Source organism: Salvelinus fontinalis, chromosome 5 (genome assembly GCF_029448725.1).
Source record: "Salvelinus fontinalis isolate EN_2023a chromosome 5, ASM2944872v1, whole genome shotgun sequence".
Lineage (NCBI taxonomy): Eukaryota > Metazoa > Chordata > Actinopteri > Salmoniformes > Salmonidae > Salvelinus > Salvelinus fontinalis.
This window is the reverse complement of record NC_074669.1, coordinates 3,196,077-3,213,495: the sequence shown is the minus strand read 5'-3', so window position 1 is coordinate 3,213,495 and position 17,419 is coordinate 3,196,077. Positions and strand designations below refer to the sequence as shown.

Genomic DNA, 17,419 nt, shown 5'->3' with positions numbered 1-17,419 from the left:
AGCATTGTCAGGCATGACATATGCCTGTATTAAGTTAGTATTACCACACATAATGCTAACTAGCATTGTCAAGCATGACATATGCCTGTATTAATGTCACGTTCCTGACCTGTTTTCTGTTGTTTTGTATGTGTTTAGTTGGTCAGGACGTGAGCTGGGTGGGAATTCTATGTTGTGTGTCTAGTTTGTCTGTTTCTATGTCAGCCTAGTGTGGGTTCACAATCAGAGGCAGATGGTAATCGTTGTCTCTGATTGAGAATCATATATAGGAGGCTTGTTTTGTGTTGGGATTTTGTGGGTGTTTGTTTCCTGTCTCTGTGATTGTCTGCACCAGATAGGTCTGTCTCGGTTTCTGCACATTTTGTTATTTTGTATGTTGTTTGTAGTGTTTCACTTCTTATTTTATTAAACATGTTGAACACTAGCCGCGCTGCACTTTGGTCCAATCTTTGCTACTCCTCTTCGGATGAAGAGATGGAAGAAGCCCGTTACAATTAAGCTAGTATTACCACACATAATGCTAACTAGCATTGTCAGGCATGACATATGTATTAAGCTAGTATTACCACATACAGTGCTAATTAGCATTGTTATGCCTGACTGCCTGACAGAGTGTCCGCCCTGAGATTGGAAGGTAGGGGGTTGTCCGGTCGAGTCATACAAAAGGCTGAAACCAGATGTGTTATGGACCGTTCTGGCTCGGACAAGGCTTACTTAGTTTGTGTTGTTGATGGACATGTCTGACTAGTGACTGGTGTACGGTACCTTGATGATACCCTGGCAGGTAGCTAAAGGTAGCCCTACCAGGCTAGTGTTGTTGATGGACATGATCTGGTCTCCCACGTTGAGCTTCCCAGAGCGGGCAGCCGGGCCGCTGTTCAACATGTTAGCTAGGATCACCGTTGGCAGGATGGAGCCCCAGCCAGACTCCACTATCACCACACCTAGGCTCTCTCCCTTCTGCTTCTCCAACTCCAGCTATGGAGGAGGGGGGAGGGAGAGAGAGAGGGGGGGAGAGTGAGAGAGAGGGGGAGGGGGAGGAGAGAGAGTGAGAGTGAGAGTGAGAGAGGGGGAGGGAGAGAGGGGGGAGAGCAAGGGTGAGAGAGGGGGAGGGAGAGAGAGAGACAGAGAGAGAGAGAGAAAGAGGGGAGGGGGAGAGAGAGGGTGAGAGAGGGGGAGAGAGACAGAGAGAGAGAGGGGGGAGGGGGAGAGAGAGAGTCCGAGAGAGTGGGGGAGGGGGAGAGAGAGAGTGAGAGAGGGGGAGAGAGAGAGAGAGACCAAGAGAGAGAGAGAGAGAGAGAGAGAGAGAGGGAGAGGTGGGGGGAGAGGGGGAGAGAGAGACTGAGAGAGAGGAGGAGAGAGAGAGTGAGAGAGGGGGAGAGAGAGAAAGAGAGGGGGAGGGAAGTGGGAGAGGGGGAGAGAGAGACCGAGAGGGGGGGGGGAGAGAGAGAGAGACCGAGAGAGGGGGGGAGAGAGAGTGAGAGAGAGAGTGGGAAAGAGAGAGAGAGAGACCCGAGTGAGAGAGGGAGAGAGAGAGAGAGAGGGGGGGAGAGGGGGAGGGGGAGAGAGAGAGGGAGGGGGAGAGAGAGAGTGAGAGAGGGGGAGGGAGAGAAAGAGAGGCCCGAGAGAGGGGGGGAGGGGGAAGAGAGAGAGAGAGGGGGAGGGGGAGAGAGAGAGAGGGGGGGAGGGGGAGAGAGAGAGTGAGAGAGAGAGACCGAGAGAGAGAGCGAGAGAGCGAGAGAGCGAAAGACCGAGAGAGAGAGAGTTCAGACTCTACAATCACCGCCCCCAGGCTCTCACCCATCTGCTTTAAGTTATTAGTTAGTGTATAGTGCCTTCGGAAAGTATTCAGACTCCTTGACTTTTTTCCATATTTTGTTACATTACAGCCTTATTCTAGAATGGATTAAATAAAAATAAATCCTCAGCAATCTACACACAATACCCGATAATGACAAAGAGAAAACAGGTTTTTAGAAATGTTTGCAAATTTATTAAAAAAAAACAGAAATACCTTATTTACATAAGTATTCAGACCCTATGTTATGAGAATCGAAATTGAGCTCAGGTGCATCCTGTTTCCATTGATCATCCTTGAGATGTTTCTACAACTTGATAAGAGTCCATCTGTGGTAAATTCAATTGATTGGACATGATTTAGAAAGATACACACCTGTCTATATAAGGTCACACAATTGGGCCTCCTGAGTGGCGCAGTGGTCTATGGCACTACATCGCAGTGCTAGCTGTGCCACTAGAGATTCTGGGTTCGTCCAGGCTCTGTCGCAGCTGGCCACAACCGGGAGACCCATGTGGTGGCGCACAATTGGCCCAGCATCGCCCGGGTTAGGGGAGGGTTAGGCCGGCAGGGATGTCCTTGTCACATCGCCCACTAGCGACTCCTGTGGTGGGCCGGGCATAATGTACTCTGACACTGTCGCCGGGTGCACAGTGTTTCCTCCGACACATTGTTGCGGCTGGCTTCCGGGTTAAGTGGGCATTGTGTCAAGAAGCAGTGCGCTTGGTTGGGTTGTGTTGTGTTTCGGAGGACACACGGCTCTCGACCTTCACCTCTCCCGAGTCCGTACAGACAAGACTGTAACTACCAATTGGAGAGAAAACAGGGTAAAAAAAAAGGTCCCACATTTGTCAGAGCAGAAACCAAGCCATGAGGTCGAAGGAATTGTCCATAGAGCTCCAAGACAGGGTTGTTATCGAGGCACAGATCTGAAAGGTCCCCAAGAACACAGTGGCCTCCATCATTCCTAAATGGAAGAAGTTTGGAACCACCAAGACTTTTCCTAGAGCTGGCAGTCCGGCCAAACTGAGCAATCGGGGGAGAAGGACCTTGGTCAGGGAGGTGACCAAGAACCCGATGGTAACTCTGACAGAGCTCCAGAGTTCCTCTGTGGAGATCGGAGAACCTTCCAGAATGACAACCATCTATGCAGCACTCCCCAAACCAGACGGAAGCCACTCAGTAAAAGGCACATGACAGCCCGCTTTGAGTTTGCCATAAAGCACCTAAAGACTCTCAGATCATGAGAAACAAGATTATCTGGTCTGATGAGCCAAGATTGAACTCTTTGGCCTGAATGCCAAACATCACGTCTGGAGGAAACCTGGCACCATCCTTACAGTGAAGCATGGTGCTGGCAGCATCATGCTGTCGGGATGTTTTTCAGCAGCAGGGACTGGGAGACTAGTCAGGATCGAGTAAAGATGAACGGAGCAAAGTACAGAGAGATCCTCTATGAAAACCTGCTCCAGAACGCTCAGGACCTCAGACTGGGGCAAAGGTTCACTTCCAACAGGACATAGACACTAAGGGCACAGCTAAGACATTGCAGGTGTGGCTTCGGGACAAGTCTCAATGTCCTTGAGTGGCCCAGCCAGAGCCCGGACTTGAACCTGATCGAGCATCTCTGTGAGAGACCTGAAAATAGCTGTGCAGTGATACTCCCCATCCAACCTGACAGAGCTTGAGAGGATCTGAAGAGAAAAATTGGAGAAACTCCCCAAATACAGGTGTGCCAAGCTTGTAGCATATCATACCCAAGAAGACTCGATCCTGTAATCGCTAACAAAGGTGCTTGAACAAAGTACTGAGTAAAGGGTCTGAATATTTATGTAAATGTGATAACAGTTTTTTATTTTGAATAAATTAGCAAACATTTATAAAAAACAGTTTTTGCTTCGTCATTATGGGGTATTGTGTGTAGATTGACGAGAAAAACAACAACAATTTTATACATTTTAGAATAAGAATGAACCCAACCCCTCTGAATCAGAGAGGTGGGGAGGGCTGCCTTAATCGACATCCACGTCTTCGGCGCCAAGGGAACAATGGTTTAACTGCCTTGCTCATGGACAGAACAACAGATTTTTACCTTGTCAGCTCAGTTACTGGCCCAATGCTCTAACCACTAGGTTGCCTGCCGCCACAAGAGTTTTGTTGGTAATGAAATCATAGAAGATGAATAATAATGTCAGAAGTGTATGCTGAATAACAGTTTTGCCGAAGCAAGAACACGAATTACTTGTACTCTTCAAAGTTATCTCTTTTAATTTACTGGAAGGAAGGAACAAAGGAAGGAAGAAAGGAAGGAAGCGGGCAATACATCCTGAAGAGTCATGCATCACGGTCAACAATCAAAGCTCTGCTCACTACAGTAGGCCGTCGCACCTCTCAATACTTCAGTACACACACACACACACACACACACACACACACACACACACACACACACACACACACACACACACACACACACACACACACTTCACCTCTTTACAGTTGTCAGAGTTTGAGAAATGGACCAGGTCGTCATTGTACATTTCCTGGGAATTGATGATGTCACTGTATTGCTTCTGACTCAGGTCCTTAGGGTTGATCCCATTGGCTCGGAGGAACTCCCTGTAGGCAACGCTGAACGCCTGTCCGATGGACTGGGCAATGAGCTGGGCCTGCGGAGGGGAAAGGGGGCATAGGGAGGGGGCAAAGGAAGGGGGCATAGAGAGGTCGGCCGGAGGGGGAAGGGGTTATAGGGAGGGGGAAAAGGGAGGGGGCATAGAGAGGTCGGCCGGAGGGGGAAGGGGTTATAGGGAGGGGGAAAAGGGAGGGGGCATAGGGAGGTCGGCCGGAGGGGGAAGGGGATATAGGGAGGGGGCAAAGGGAGGGGGCATAGGGAGGTCGGCCGGAGGGGGAAGGGGATATAGGGAGGGGGAAAAGGGAGGGGGAAAAGGGAGGGAGGCCGGTTGGTAGGGGATAACTACTAAATGGAAACTACAAGTTCAAGTTGACAACAATACAGAGGTGGGAGAGAGCACACAATTAGGGACCAACTGAAATTATGAATGAAGATATAACACATGTTATAGATAGGTATAGCACGTGTTATAGGAAGATATAACACGTGTTATAGGACGATAACACGTGTTATAGGAAGATATAACACATGTTATAGGAAAGCCTACATTAGAGTTAAATAAGGTAGGGCCTCTGTACAAGCCATAGACATTTTCAAAGCTTTAAAATTATGTTCAGTAATATTGTACTGTAATAGTGTACAGGCCACTCTATCTCAAGGCCATCAGACTGTTAAACAGCCATCACTAACATAGAGAGGCTACTGCCAACATACAGACTCAAATCTCTGCCCATTTAAATAAACTGACTTAATAAATGTATCACTAGTCACTTTAAATAACGCCACTTTAATCATGTTTACATATCCTAAATTACTCATCTCATATGTTTATACTGCTCTATACCATCTACTGCATCTTGCCTATGCTGCACGCCATCACTCATCCATATATTTAAATGTACATATTCTTATTCATCCCTTTACATTTGTGTGTATAAGGTAGTTGTTGTGAATTTGTTAGATTACTTGTTAGATTTTAACTGCATAGTCAGAACTAGAAGCACAAGCATTTTGCTACACTCACATTAACATCTGCTAACCATGTGTATGTGACCAATAACATCTGCTAACCATGTGTATGTGACCAATAACATCTGCTCACCATGTGTATGTTACCTATAACATCTGCTAACCATGTGTACGTGACCAATAATATCTGCTAACCATGTGTATGTGACCAATAACTTCTGCCTACGATGTGTATGTGACCCATAACATTTGCTTTGATTTGACCTTCGCAAACACTGTGCCAGACAACAGAATAAAACAGAATAGAATAGAACAGAATAGAACAGAATAGAATAGAACATAATAGAACAGAATATAATAAAACAGAATATAATAGAACAGAATAGAACAGAATAGAATAGAAAATAATAGAACAGAACAGAATAGAACAGAATAAAACAGAACAGAACAGAATAGAATAAAACTGAATAGAATAGAATAGAACAGAATAGAACAGAATAGAACAGAATAGAACAGAACAGAATAGAACAAAATAGAACAGAATAGAATAAAAACAGAATATAATAGAACAGAATAGAACGGAATAGAACAAAATAGAACAGAATAGAACAGAACAGAACAGAACAGAATAGAACAGAATAGAACAGAATAGAACAGAATAGAATAAAACTGAATAGAATAGAACAGAATAGAACAGAATAGAACAGAACAGAACAGAATAGAACAGAATAGAACAGAATAGAACAGAATAGAATAAAACTGAATATAACAGAATAGAACAGAATAGAACAGAACAGAACAGAATAGAACAGAATAGAACAGAATAGAATAAAAACAGAATATAATAGAACAGAATAGAACAGAATAGAACCGAACAGAACATAATAGTACAAAATAGAACAAAATAGAACAGAATAGAACAGAACAGAACAGAATAGAACAGAATAGAACAGAATAGAACAGAATAGAACAGAACAGAACAGAACAAAATAGAACAAAATAGAACAGAACAGAACAGAATAGAACAGAATAGAACAGAATAGAACAGAATAGAACAGAATAGAATAAAACTGAATAGAATAGAACAGAATAGAACAGAATAGAACAGAATAGAACAGAATAGAACAGAATAGAACAGAACAGAATAGAATAAAAACAGAATATAATAGAACAGAACAGAATAGTACAGAATAGAATAAATCAGAATAGAATAGAATAGAACAGAATAGAACAGAATAGAACAGAACAGAATAGAACAGAACAGAATAAAACAGAATAGAACAGAATAGAATAGAATAAAACAGAATAGAACAGAACAGAATAGAATAGAATAAAACAGAATAGAATAAAACAGAATAGAACAGAATAAAACAGAATAGAACAGAATAGAACAGAATTGAACAGAATAGAATAGAATAAAACAGAATAGAACAGAATAAAATAGAACAGAACAGAATAGAACAGAATTGAACAGAATAAAACAGAACAGAACAGAATAGAACAGAACAGAATAAAACAGAACAGAATAAAACAGAATAAAACAGAATAAAACAGAACAGAACAGAATAGAACAGAACAGAATAAAACAGAACAGAATAAAACAGAATAAAACAGAATAGAACAGAACAGAACAGAATAGAACAGAATAGAATAAAACAGAATAGAACAGAATAGAACAGAATAGAATAGAACAGAATAAAACAGAATAAAACAGAACAGAATAGAACAAAATAAAACAGAACAGAACAGAATAGAACAGAATAAAACAGAACAGAATAGAACAGAATAAAACAGAATAGAACAGAACAGAATAGAACAGAATTGAACAGAATAGAACAGAATTGAACAGAACAGAATAGAACAGAATAAAACAGAACAGAATAGAATAAAACAGAATAAAACAGAACAGAATAAAACAGAACAGAATAAAACAGAATAAAACAGAACAGAATAAAACAGAACAGAATAAAACAGAATAGAACAGAATTTAATAGAACAGAATAGAACAGAATAAAACAGAACAGAATAAAACAGAATAAAACAGAACAGAATAGAATAAAACAGAATAAAACAGAACAGAATAAAACAGAACAGAATAAAACAGAATAAAACAGAACAGAATAAAACAGAACAGAATAAAACAGAATAAAACAGAATAGAACAGAATTTAATAGAACAGAATAGAACAGAATAAAACAGAACAGAATAAAACAGAATAAAACAGAATAGAACAGAATTTAATAGAACAGAATAGAACAGAATAAAACAGAATAGAACAGAATAAAACATAACAGAATAGAACAGAATAAAACATAACAGAATAGAACAGAATAAAATAGAACAGAACAGAATAAAACAGAACAGAATAAAACAAAACAGAACAGAATACAACAGAATAGAACAGAACAGAATAGAACAAAATAGAACAGAATAGAACAGAACAGAATAGAACAAAATAGAACAGAATAGAATAAAAACAGAATATAATAGAACAGAATAGAACAGAATAGAACAGAACAGAACAGAATAGTACAGAATAGAATAAATCAGAATAGAATAGAATAGAACAGAATAGAACAGAATAGAACAGAACAGAATAGAACAGAACAGAATAGAACAGAATAGAATAAAACAGAATAGAACAGAATAGAATAGAATAAAACAGAATAGAACAGAATAGAACAGAATAGAATAAAACAGAATAGAATAAAACAGAATAGAACAGAATAAAACAGAATAGAATAGGACAGAATAGAACAGAATAGAACAGAATTGAACAGAATAGAACAGAATTGAACAGAATAGAACAGAATAGAACATAATAAAACAGAATAGAACATAATAAAACAGAACAGAATGAAACAAAACAGAACAGAATAGAACAAAACAGAGCAGAATACAACAGAATAAAACAGAACAGAATCTTATTTTAAGGCTGCCAGCTCAGTACTCACGTCTTCTGACTCAAAGACATAGCAGATCATTCTGTAGTGCCTCTGTCCCTCTGAGGAGGAGAGATCAGCTTCAGTACAGTCCTGTGAGGATGTTCCTGCCATACGGGTACGAGCCATCAGAACCACGATGCTCCCGATGTCTGCGATGTAGGATATGGAACGCAACGCACTGTCCATCAGCGTCTCCTGGGGGGATAAATAATATGTATAGCTGCTGTGGTAATAACTGTCCATCAGCGTCTCCTGGGGGGATAAATAATATGTATAGCTGCTGTGGTAATAACTGTCCATCAGCGTCTCCTGGGGGGATAAATAATATGTATAGCTGCTGTGGTAATAACTTAGTACAATAAGGCCCGAGGAGGTGTGGTATATGGCCAATATACCACGGCTAAGGGCTGTTCTTATGCAAGACCCAACGCGGAGTGCCTGAATACAGCCCTTAGCCGTGGTATATTGGCCATATACCACAAACCCCCCGAGGTGGCTTATTGCTATTATAAACTGGTTACCAACGTAATTAGAGCAGTAAAAATACATGTTTTGTCATACCCGTGGTATACGGTCTGATATACCACGGCTGTCAGCCAATTAGCATTCAGGGCTCGAACCACCCAGTTGTTAAATTATATATATATATATATATATAGCTGCTGTGGTAATAACTTAGTACTGTGTGGAGTAGACGGTCCTCAACAACATGTCCACAGGATGCTCCTAAAGCTAGAAAAGCAAGAGATAGGTCTCTTATGATAGTAGATCAGATTTTTTCAATGAGGAGAATAGGAATTGGAACTGAAATTTCAGTCAACTTCCTGAATTGAAACCACATCCCGACGACAGATACAAAGCTAACACAGAGGTGAGTGTTTTCCCTGGACACATAGCTCAACACTGTAGTTACACACCTGGACACATAGCTCAACACTGTAGTTACACACCTGGACACATAGCTCAACACTGTAGTTACACACCTGGACACATAGCTCAACACTGTAGTTACACACCTGGACACATAGCTCAACACTGTAGTTACACACCTGGACACATAGCTCAACACTGTAGTTACACACCTGGACACATAGCTCAACACTGTAGTTACACACCTGTGTGTCAGCATTCAGCACTTTGACTGCTTTGGTGGAGATGAAGAGGTCAACTTCTGTCACCATCTGAGAGTCTTCATCTTGGCTCTGTGGGCAGCAGACATCATAGATAAGGGATCGTCAACTGGATTCAGCCGCGGGATGATTTTTCTCTTGAGCGGATGTTCGGGGTGCCGGAACATAATTGCAAATCATTTGTAGACTGCAAATCGACCGCAAGAATCCCAAACAGATATAATATTTGACTAAAACATAATAATTTCAAACCTTGCTTACTATTATTGTATACGATCACGTGTCTGTCTATTATGCGTGGAAATACTTGGGAACAGATTTCCAAAATAAAAATCACTTGGAGCTAATTTCCTGGCTTTTTTTTTTTTTTACAGTCTTTTATGTCCAACAATGAATATCTATATTTTTATATAATAATAATTTAAGAGAACTGGGGGGGGGGGGGGGGGGGGAATATAATCACCACCAGTTGGGAAATCCTGTCATAAATGGTAGACACACAAAACATGGTGAAAAGGAATGAGAGCCCTCCATAATGTGGCTGAAAAACTGTGAGTTTTTTCAAAGGCAAAAATCCTTATTGTGGTTAGGGAGAATGCATATTCACTTCAGCTGACATTGATCGATCCGAATATTAGGCAGGCAAATAAATAGACTACCTTGACCTGGCTGACAGCCTCCTGCGCCTGGGCCATGCGTGTTCCTTTAGATGGGTTCTTGTCAGACAGCAGCTGTGTGGAACCCAGGTAGTTAGCAGCAAAGATGATGCCATCGATCAGGTCCTCCGGCTCACACGGACCTGGGACTGGGCATAAGATTCAAAGTCAGAGTCAGGTTCAGAGTCAGATTCACATTTAGAATCAGAGTCAGAGTCAGATTCACATTCAGAGTCAGATTCAGAGTCAAATTAACATTCAGATTCACATTCAGTCAGATTCAGAGTCAGACTAAGATTCACAATCAGATTCAGACTCATATTCACATTTAGAATCAGAGTCAGATTCACATTCAGAGTCAGATTCACATTCAGAGTCAGACTCACATTCAGATTCACATTCAGAGTCAGATTCACATTCAGAGTCAGACTCACATTCAGATTCACATTCAGATTCACATTCAGTCAGATTCAGAGTCAGACTAACATTCACAATCAGATTCAGAGTCATATTCACATTTAGAATCATATTCAGATTAACATTCAGATTCCCATTCAGAGTCAGATTCACATTCAGAGTCACATTCAGAGTCAGATTTACATTCAGAGTCAGATTCAGAGTCAGTCAGATTAACAATCACATTCAGAGTCAGATTCAGATTAACATTCAGATTAACATTCAGAGTCAGATTCACATTTAGAGTCAGACTCACATTCAAAATCAGATTCAGATTAACATTCAGAGTCAGATTCACATTCAGAGTCAGATTCACATTCAGTCAGATTCACATTCAGATTCAGAGTCACATTCACAGTCAGATTCACATTCAGAGGCAGATTCAGAGTTAGATTCACATTCAGAGTCAGATTCACATTCAGAGTCAGATTTACATTCAGATTCAGAGTCAGACTAACAATCACATTCAGAGTCAGATTCAGAGTCAGATTCACATTCAGATTCACATTCAGTCAGATTCAGAGTCAGACTAAGATTCACAATCAGATTCAGACTCATATTCACATTTAGAACCAGATTCACATTCAGAGTCAGATTCAGAGTCAGATTCACATTCACAATCAGATTCAGACTCATATTCACATTTAGAATCAGAGTCAGATTCACATTCAGAGTCAGATTCACATTCAGAGTCAGACTCACATTCAGATTCACATTCAGAGTCAGATTCACATTCACAATCAGATTCAGACTCATATTCACATTTAGAATCAGAGTCAGATTCACATTCAGAGTCAGATTCACATTCACAATCAGATTCAGACTCATATTCACATTTAGAATCAGAGTCAGATTCACATTCAGAGTCAGATTCACATTCAGAGTCAGATTCACATTCAGAGTCAGACTCACATTCAGATTCACATTCAGAGTCAGATTCACATTCAGAGTCAGACTGACATTCAGATTCACATTCAGATTCAGTCAGATTCAGAGTCAGACTAACATTCACAATCAGATTCAGAGTCATATTCACATTTAGAATCATATTCAGATTAACATTCAGATTCCCATTCAGAGTCAGATTCACATTCAGAGTCACATTCAGATTCACATTCAGAGTCAGATTTACATTCAGAGTCAGATTCAGAGTCAGTCAGATTAACAATCACATTCAGAGTCAGATTCAGATTAACATTCAGATTAACATTCAGAGTCAGATTCACATTTAGAGTCAGACTCACATTCAAAATCAGATTCCGATTAACATTCAGAGTCAGATTCACATTCAGAGTCAGATTCACATTCAGTCAGATTCACATTCAGATTCAGAGTCACATTCACAGTCAGATTCACATTCAGAGTCAGATTCACATTCAGTCAGATTCACATTCAGATTCAGAGTCACATTCACAGTCAGATTCACATTCAGAGGCAGATTCAGAGTTAGATTCACATTCAGAGTCAGATTCACATTCAGTCAGATTTACATTCAGATTCAGAGTCAGACTAACAATCACATTCAGAGTCAGATTCACATTCAGAGTCAGACTAACATTCACATTCAGAGTCAGATTCAGATTAACAGTCGGAGCCAGATTCACATTCAGAGGCAGATTCAGAGTCAGATAAACATTCAGAGTCAGATTAACAGTCAGAGCCATATTCACATTCAGAGTCAGATTCACATTCAGAGTCAGATTCACATTCAGAGTCAGATTCAGATTAACATTCAGAGTCAGATTCACATTCAGAGTCAGATTAACAGTCAGAGCCAGATTCACATTCAGAGTCAGATTCTCATTCAGAGTCAGATTCAGATTAACATTCAGAGTCAGATTCACATTCAGACTCACATTCAGAATCAGATTCACATCCAGAGTCAGACTCACATTCACATTCAGAGTCATATTCAGATTAACATTCAGAATCAGATTCACATTCAGATTCACATTCAGAGTCAGATTAACATTCAGAGTCAGATTTACATTCTGATTCAGAGTCAGACTAACATTCACATTCAGAGTCAGATTAACATTCAGAGTCAGATTCACATTCAGAGTCAGACTCACATTCAGAATCACATTCAGAGTCAGATTAACATTCGGAGTCAGATTTACATTCCGATTCAGAGTCAGACTAACAATCACATTCAGAGTCAGATTCACATTTACATTCAGATTCAGATTAACATTCAGAGTCAGATTCACATTCAGACTCACATTCAGAGTCAGATTCTCATTCAGAGTCAGATTCAGATTAACATTCAGAGTCAGATTCACATTCAGACTCACATTCAGAATCAGATTCACATCCAGAGTCAGACTCACATTCACATTCAGAGTCATATTCAGATTAACATTCAGAATCAGATTCACATTCAGATTCACATTCAGAGTCAGATTAACATTCAGAGTCAGATTTACATTCTGATTCAGAGTCAGACTAACATTCACATTCAGAGTCAGATTAACATTCAGAGTCAGATTCACATTCAGAGTCAGACTCACATTCAGAATCACATTCAGAGTCAGATTAACATTCGGAGTCAGATTTACATTCCGATTCAGAGTCAGACTAACAATCACATTCAGAGTCAGATTCACATTTACATTCAGATTCAGATTAACATTCAGAGTCAGATTCACATTCAGACTCACATTCAGAGTCAGATTCACATTCACATTCAGAGTCAGATTAACATTCAGAGTCAGATTCCCATTCAGATTCACATTCAGAGTCAGATTCAGAGTCAGACTAGCATTCACATTCAGAGCCAGATTAACATTCAGAGTCAGATTCACCATCAGAGTCCGATTCACATTCCCATTCAGAGTCAGATTCAGATTCAGATACAGATTCACATTCACATTCAGAAGGCCGTTATTATCCCATTGCTGGGCATATGGTTGCAGCAGTACAACAACGTCAAGGTGTGTACACACCAGAAACCAATCCCATGTCCGTTACTCAGGTATGGAATCAATGAACTACACAGAGAAATTACATTTACCATCCACGAAGCTGGGGAACGAGGCGTTGTTCTGTGTTGGTTCAGGCTGAGGTGTGTTGTTGCTGTCCTTCTGTAGGGCCTGGGGCTCTGGGCAGTGGGGCCTGCCAGGCTGCTGCTCTGAGATATTGTGAGGCATCTGGAACAGACAGAGGGGAGATCTTACTAACAACTGGAGCAGACAGAGGGGAGATCTCACTAACAACTAGAAAAGACAGAGGGGAGATCTCACTAACAACTAGAAAAGACAGAGGGGAGATCTTACTAACAACTAGAATAGATAGAGGGGAGATCTTACTAACAACTAGAATAGAAAGAGGGGAGATCTTACTAACAACTGGAATAGAAAGAGGGGAGATCTCACTAACAACTAGAAAAGACAGAGGGGAGATCTCACTAACAACTAGAAAAGACAGAGGGGAGATCTCACTAACAACTAGAAAAGACAGAGGGGAGATCTTACTAACAACTAGAATAGATAGAGGGGAGATCTTACTAACAACTAGAATAGAACGAGGGGAGATCTTACTAACAACTGGAATAGAAAGAGGGGAGATCTTACTAACAACTAGAAAAGACAGAGGGGAGATCTTACTAACAACTAGAATAGAAAGAGGGGAGATCTTACTAACAACTGGAACAGACATAAGGGAGATCTCACTAACAACTAGAAAAGACAGAGGGGAGATCTCACTAACAACTAGAAAAGACAGAGGGGAGATCTCACTAACAACTAGAATAGACAGAGGGGAAATCTTACTAACAACTAGAATAGATAGAGGGGAGATCTTACTAACAACTGGAGCAGACAGAGGGGAGATCTTACTACCAACTGGAATAGACAGAGGGGAGATCTTACTAACAACTGGAATAGACAGAGGGGAGATCTAACTAACAACAGGAACAGACATAGGGGAGATCTTACTAACAACTAGAACAGCCAGAGGGGAGATCTTACTAGCAACTGGAACAGACAGAGAGGAGATCTTACTAACAACTAGAAAAGACAGAGGGGAGATCTTACTAACAACTGTAATAGACAGAGGGGAGATCTTACTAACAACTGGAATAGACAGAGGGGCGATCTTACTAACAACTGGAATAGACAGAGGGGAGATCTTACTAACAACTGTAATAGACAGAGGGGAGATCTTACTAACAACTGGAATAGACAGAGGGGCGATCTTACTAACAACTGGAATAGACAGAGGGGAGATCTTACTAACAACTAAAGAGACGGAAATATGACCGGACTTCAGGTGAGACTTAGCCATGTAGGTCAAATCTGGTGCAATGTTTGTTGTACATGGTCCCTGTCCAGTAAACTAATAACATAAAACAAACCCTGTTGAATTGGCAGCATCAGGCAGTTACCTGTGTCTGTGTCTGTGTCCTTGTCTGTCTCTCTTCTTGGGACTCCCTCTGTGGCTCTGTGTTCTGATGTGGAGCTGGTGATACATTGACAGCCCTTGGATGGCTCTCCAGGCTGGGAGTGGAGTTAGAAGTAGGCCTTGGGCTGGGGCTGGTGGTGCTCTCTCTGCAATGCTGCTGGGTCTGTCTGCCCTGGCTCTCGGTCTGATAAGAGTGGGCCTGGATGTGGGCCTGGTGGCTCTCCAGGAGGGGAGGGGAGTCAGAGGGGGGCCTGGGACTGGTGGTGCTCTCTCTGCGATGCTGCGGTGTCTGTCGGGCGAGGGGAGTGTGGTCCTGTATTTGGGTCTTGTGTCTGGGAGGGGAGGCAGAAGTGGGCCGGGACCTGGGGAGACTCTCTCTGTAATGCTGCTGGGCCTGAGACTGGTCATTTTGGGTCTTACTGGGTGGGGAGTCGGAGTCGGGCCTGGGGCTGGTAAGACTCTCTCTACGGTGTTGCATGGTCTGCCAGGCCTCTTGCTGCCGAGGATGGTTCTGGGCCTGAGTCTGGTGGGTGGGAGGCGCGTCAGAAGTGATGGGACTCCCTCTCCGATCCTGGATTTGCCAGGCTTGGGTCTGGGCCTCTGACTGCTGGATCTGGGCCTCTGACTGCTGGATCTGGGCCTCTGACTGCTGGATCTGGGCCTCTGACTGCTGGATCTGGGCCTCTGACTGCTGGATCTGGGCCTCTGACTGCTGGGCCTGGGCCATTGACTGCTGGATCTGGGCTTCTGACTGCTGGGCCTGGGCCTCTGACTGCTGGGTCTGGGCCTGGCTCTCCTGGCTGTGTGTAGGCTCAGTGGTGAGACTCGCTCTGCGATCCTGAGTCTGCTGGGTCTGGGTCTGATGGGTGGAATGGCAGGTGGGCCTGACGGAACCTTCTCTGTGGTGCTGCAGTGTCTGGGCCTGTGTCGGATGGGTGGGTGCTTGTCTCTTGTGGGTTTGGGCCTGTGTCGGCAGGACCTGTCGGGCCTGGGTCTGGGCCTGTGTCGGGTGGGTGTGGGTCTTTGCCGGATGGGCCTGTTTTGGGCAGATCTGGTGAGGCTGGGTGTGTGTCCGCTGGGCCTGGCTGTGCTGCGTTTGGGCCGGGGTTTGAGGAGGGTGAGGGTGTGGTGTGATGAAGTCAGATCTAGGTATAGAACTGATGGCACCGTCTCTGCAGTCCTGTGTCTTAGTCTGCTGGCTCTGTCGGGCGTCACTCTGAGCCTCTAGATGGTGGTTCTGTGTTGGGTGGGCTTTTGTCGGTCCAGTATGGCCCTCTGTCAGGTAGGTTTGGGTCTGGTAGGCCTGTTTTGGGCGGGTCTGGGTGTGGGATTGTGTCTGGTGAGGTTGTGGGGTGCTGGGGCTGGGCCCAGATCTAGGCCTGGGCCTAGGCCTTGGTGGTCTGGGCCTGATGGCAGCCTCTCTGCAATCTTGTGTCTCTGAGCTGCTGCTACTGCTCATACATACCTTCATCTCAGATACTATCTGGCCAGTGTCTTCCTCCCTGTCAGTCTCCCTCCCGACCCTTCCTCCTTCCCTCCCACTCCTTCCTCCTCCCCTCTCACTCCTCCCACCTCGTCCTCCTCCCCTCCCCTGCCTCTTCACCTCCTTATGGGCCCTTTGAGGAGCATCACAAGTCCAATCCCTTCCCCCCCCACTTCCCCTATAGGGGGCCTTTTGTGGGGACTCTGAGACACACACTGAGATCATTCTGTCCTCAGGGGTGTCACAGTTTCTCAAAGAGTAGACCTTACCATCTTCCCTGTCCCTTTCACCCCTCTCTCCCTTTCTCATTCTCTCTCCCTCCCTCTCTCCCTCTCTCACCCTCTGCCTCTCTCTTACCCTCTCCCCCTCCCTTTCTCCTGCTCTCATCATCCTCCCCCCCTCCCTCTCTCCTGCTCTCATCCTCTCCTCCTCCCTCTCTCCCACTCTCACCCTCACCCCATCCATCTCTCCCTCTCTCACCCTCTCCTTCTCTCTCATCCTCTCCCCCTCCCTCTCTCCCACCCTCACCCCATCCCTCTCTCCCTCTCTCATCCTCTCCCCCTCCCTCTCTCCCTTTCTCATACTCTCCCCCACGCTCATCCTCTCCCTCTCTCTCATTCTCTCCCCCTCTCTCATCCTCTCCCCCACCCTCTCTCCCTCTCTCATCCTCTCCCCCTCCCTCTCTCCATCTCTCATCCTCTCCCCCACCCTCTCTCTCATCCTCCCCCCCTCCCCCTCTCCCATCCTCTCCCCCTCCCTCTCTCCCTCTCTAATCCTCTCCCCCTCCCGCTCTCCCTCTCTCATCCTCTCCCCCTCTCTCTCTCCCTCTCTCATCCTCTCTCCCTCCCTCATCCTCTCTCCCACCCTCTCTCTCATCCTCTCCCCCTCCCTCTCTCCCTCTCCCATCCTCTCCCCCACCCTCTCTCTCATCCTCGCCCCCACCCTCTCC

General features: G+C 43.5%; 1 protein-coding gene across 1 annotated transcript in view; it reads right to left on the bottom strand.

The window, feature by feature from the left end:
* LOC129854823 (filaggrin-like) overlaps positions 1-17,419 on the bottom strand; it is a 30,185-nt gene that overhangs the window by 9,413 nt on the left and 3,353 nt on the right. The window contains exons 3-9 of the mRNA XM_055921964.1: positions 14,971-17,121; positions 13,600-13,735; positions 10,134-10,279; positions 9,460-9,546; positions 8,354-8,539; positions 4,288-4,467; positions 766-978 (exon numbers count right to left, since the gene is read on the bottom strand). Of these exons, the coding sequence (XP_055777939.1) occupies positions 766-978; positions 4,288-4,467; positions 8,354-8,539; positions 9,460-9,546; positions 10,134-10,279; positions 13,600-13,735; positions 14,971-17,121 (3,099 nt within the window). The remainder of the gene's footprint in view (positions 1-765; positions 979-4,287; positions 4,468-8,353; positions 8,540-9,459; positions 9,547-10,133; positions 10,280-13,599; positions 13,736-14,970; positions 17,122-17,419) is intronic.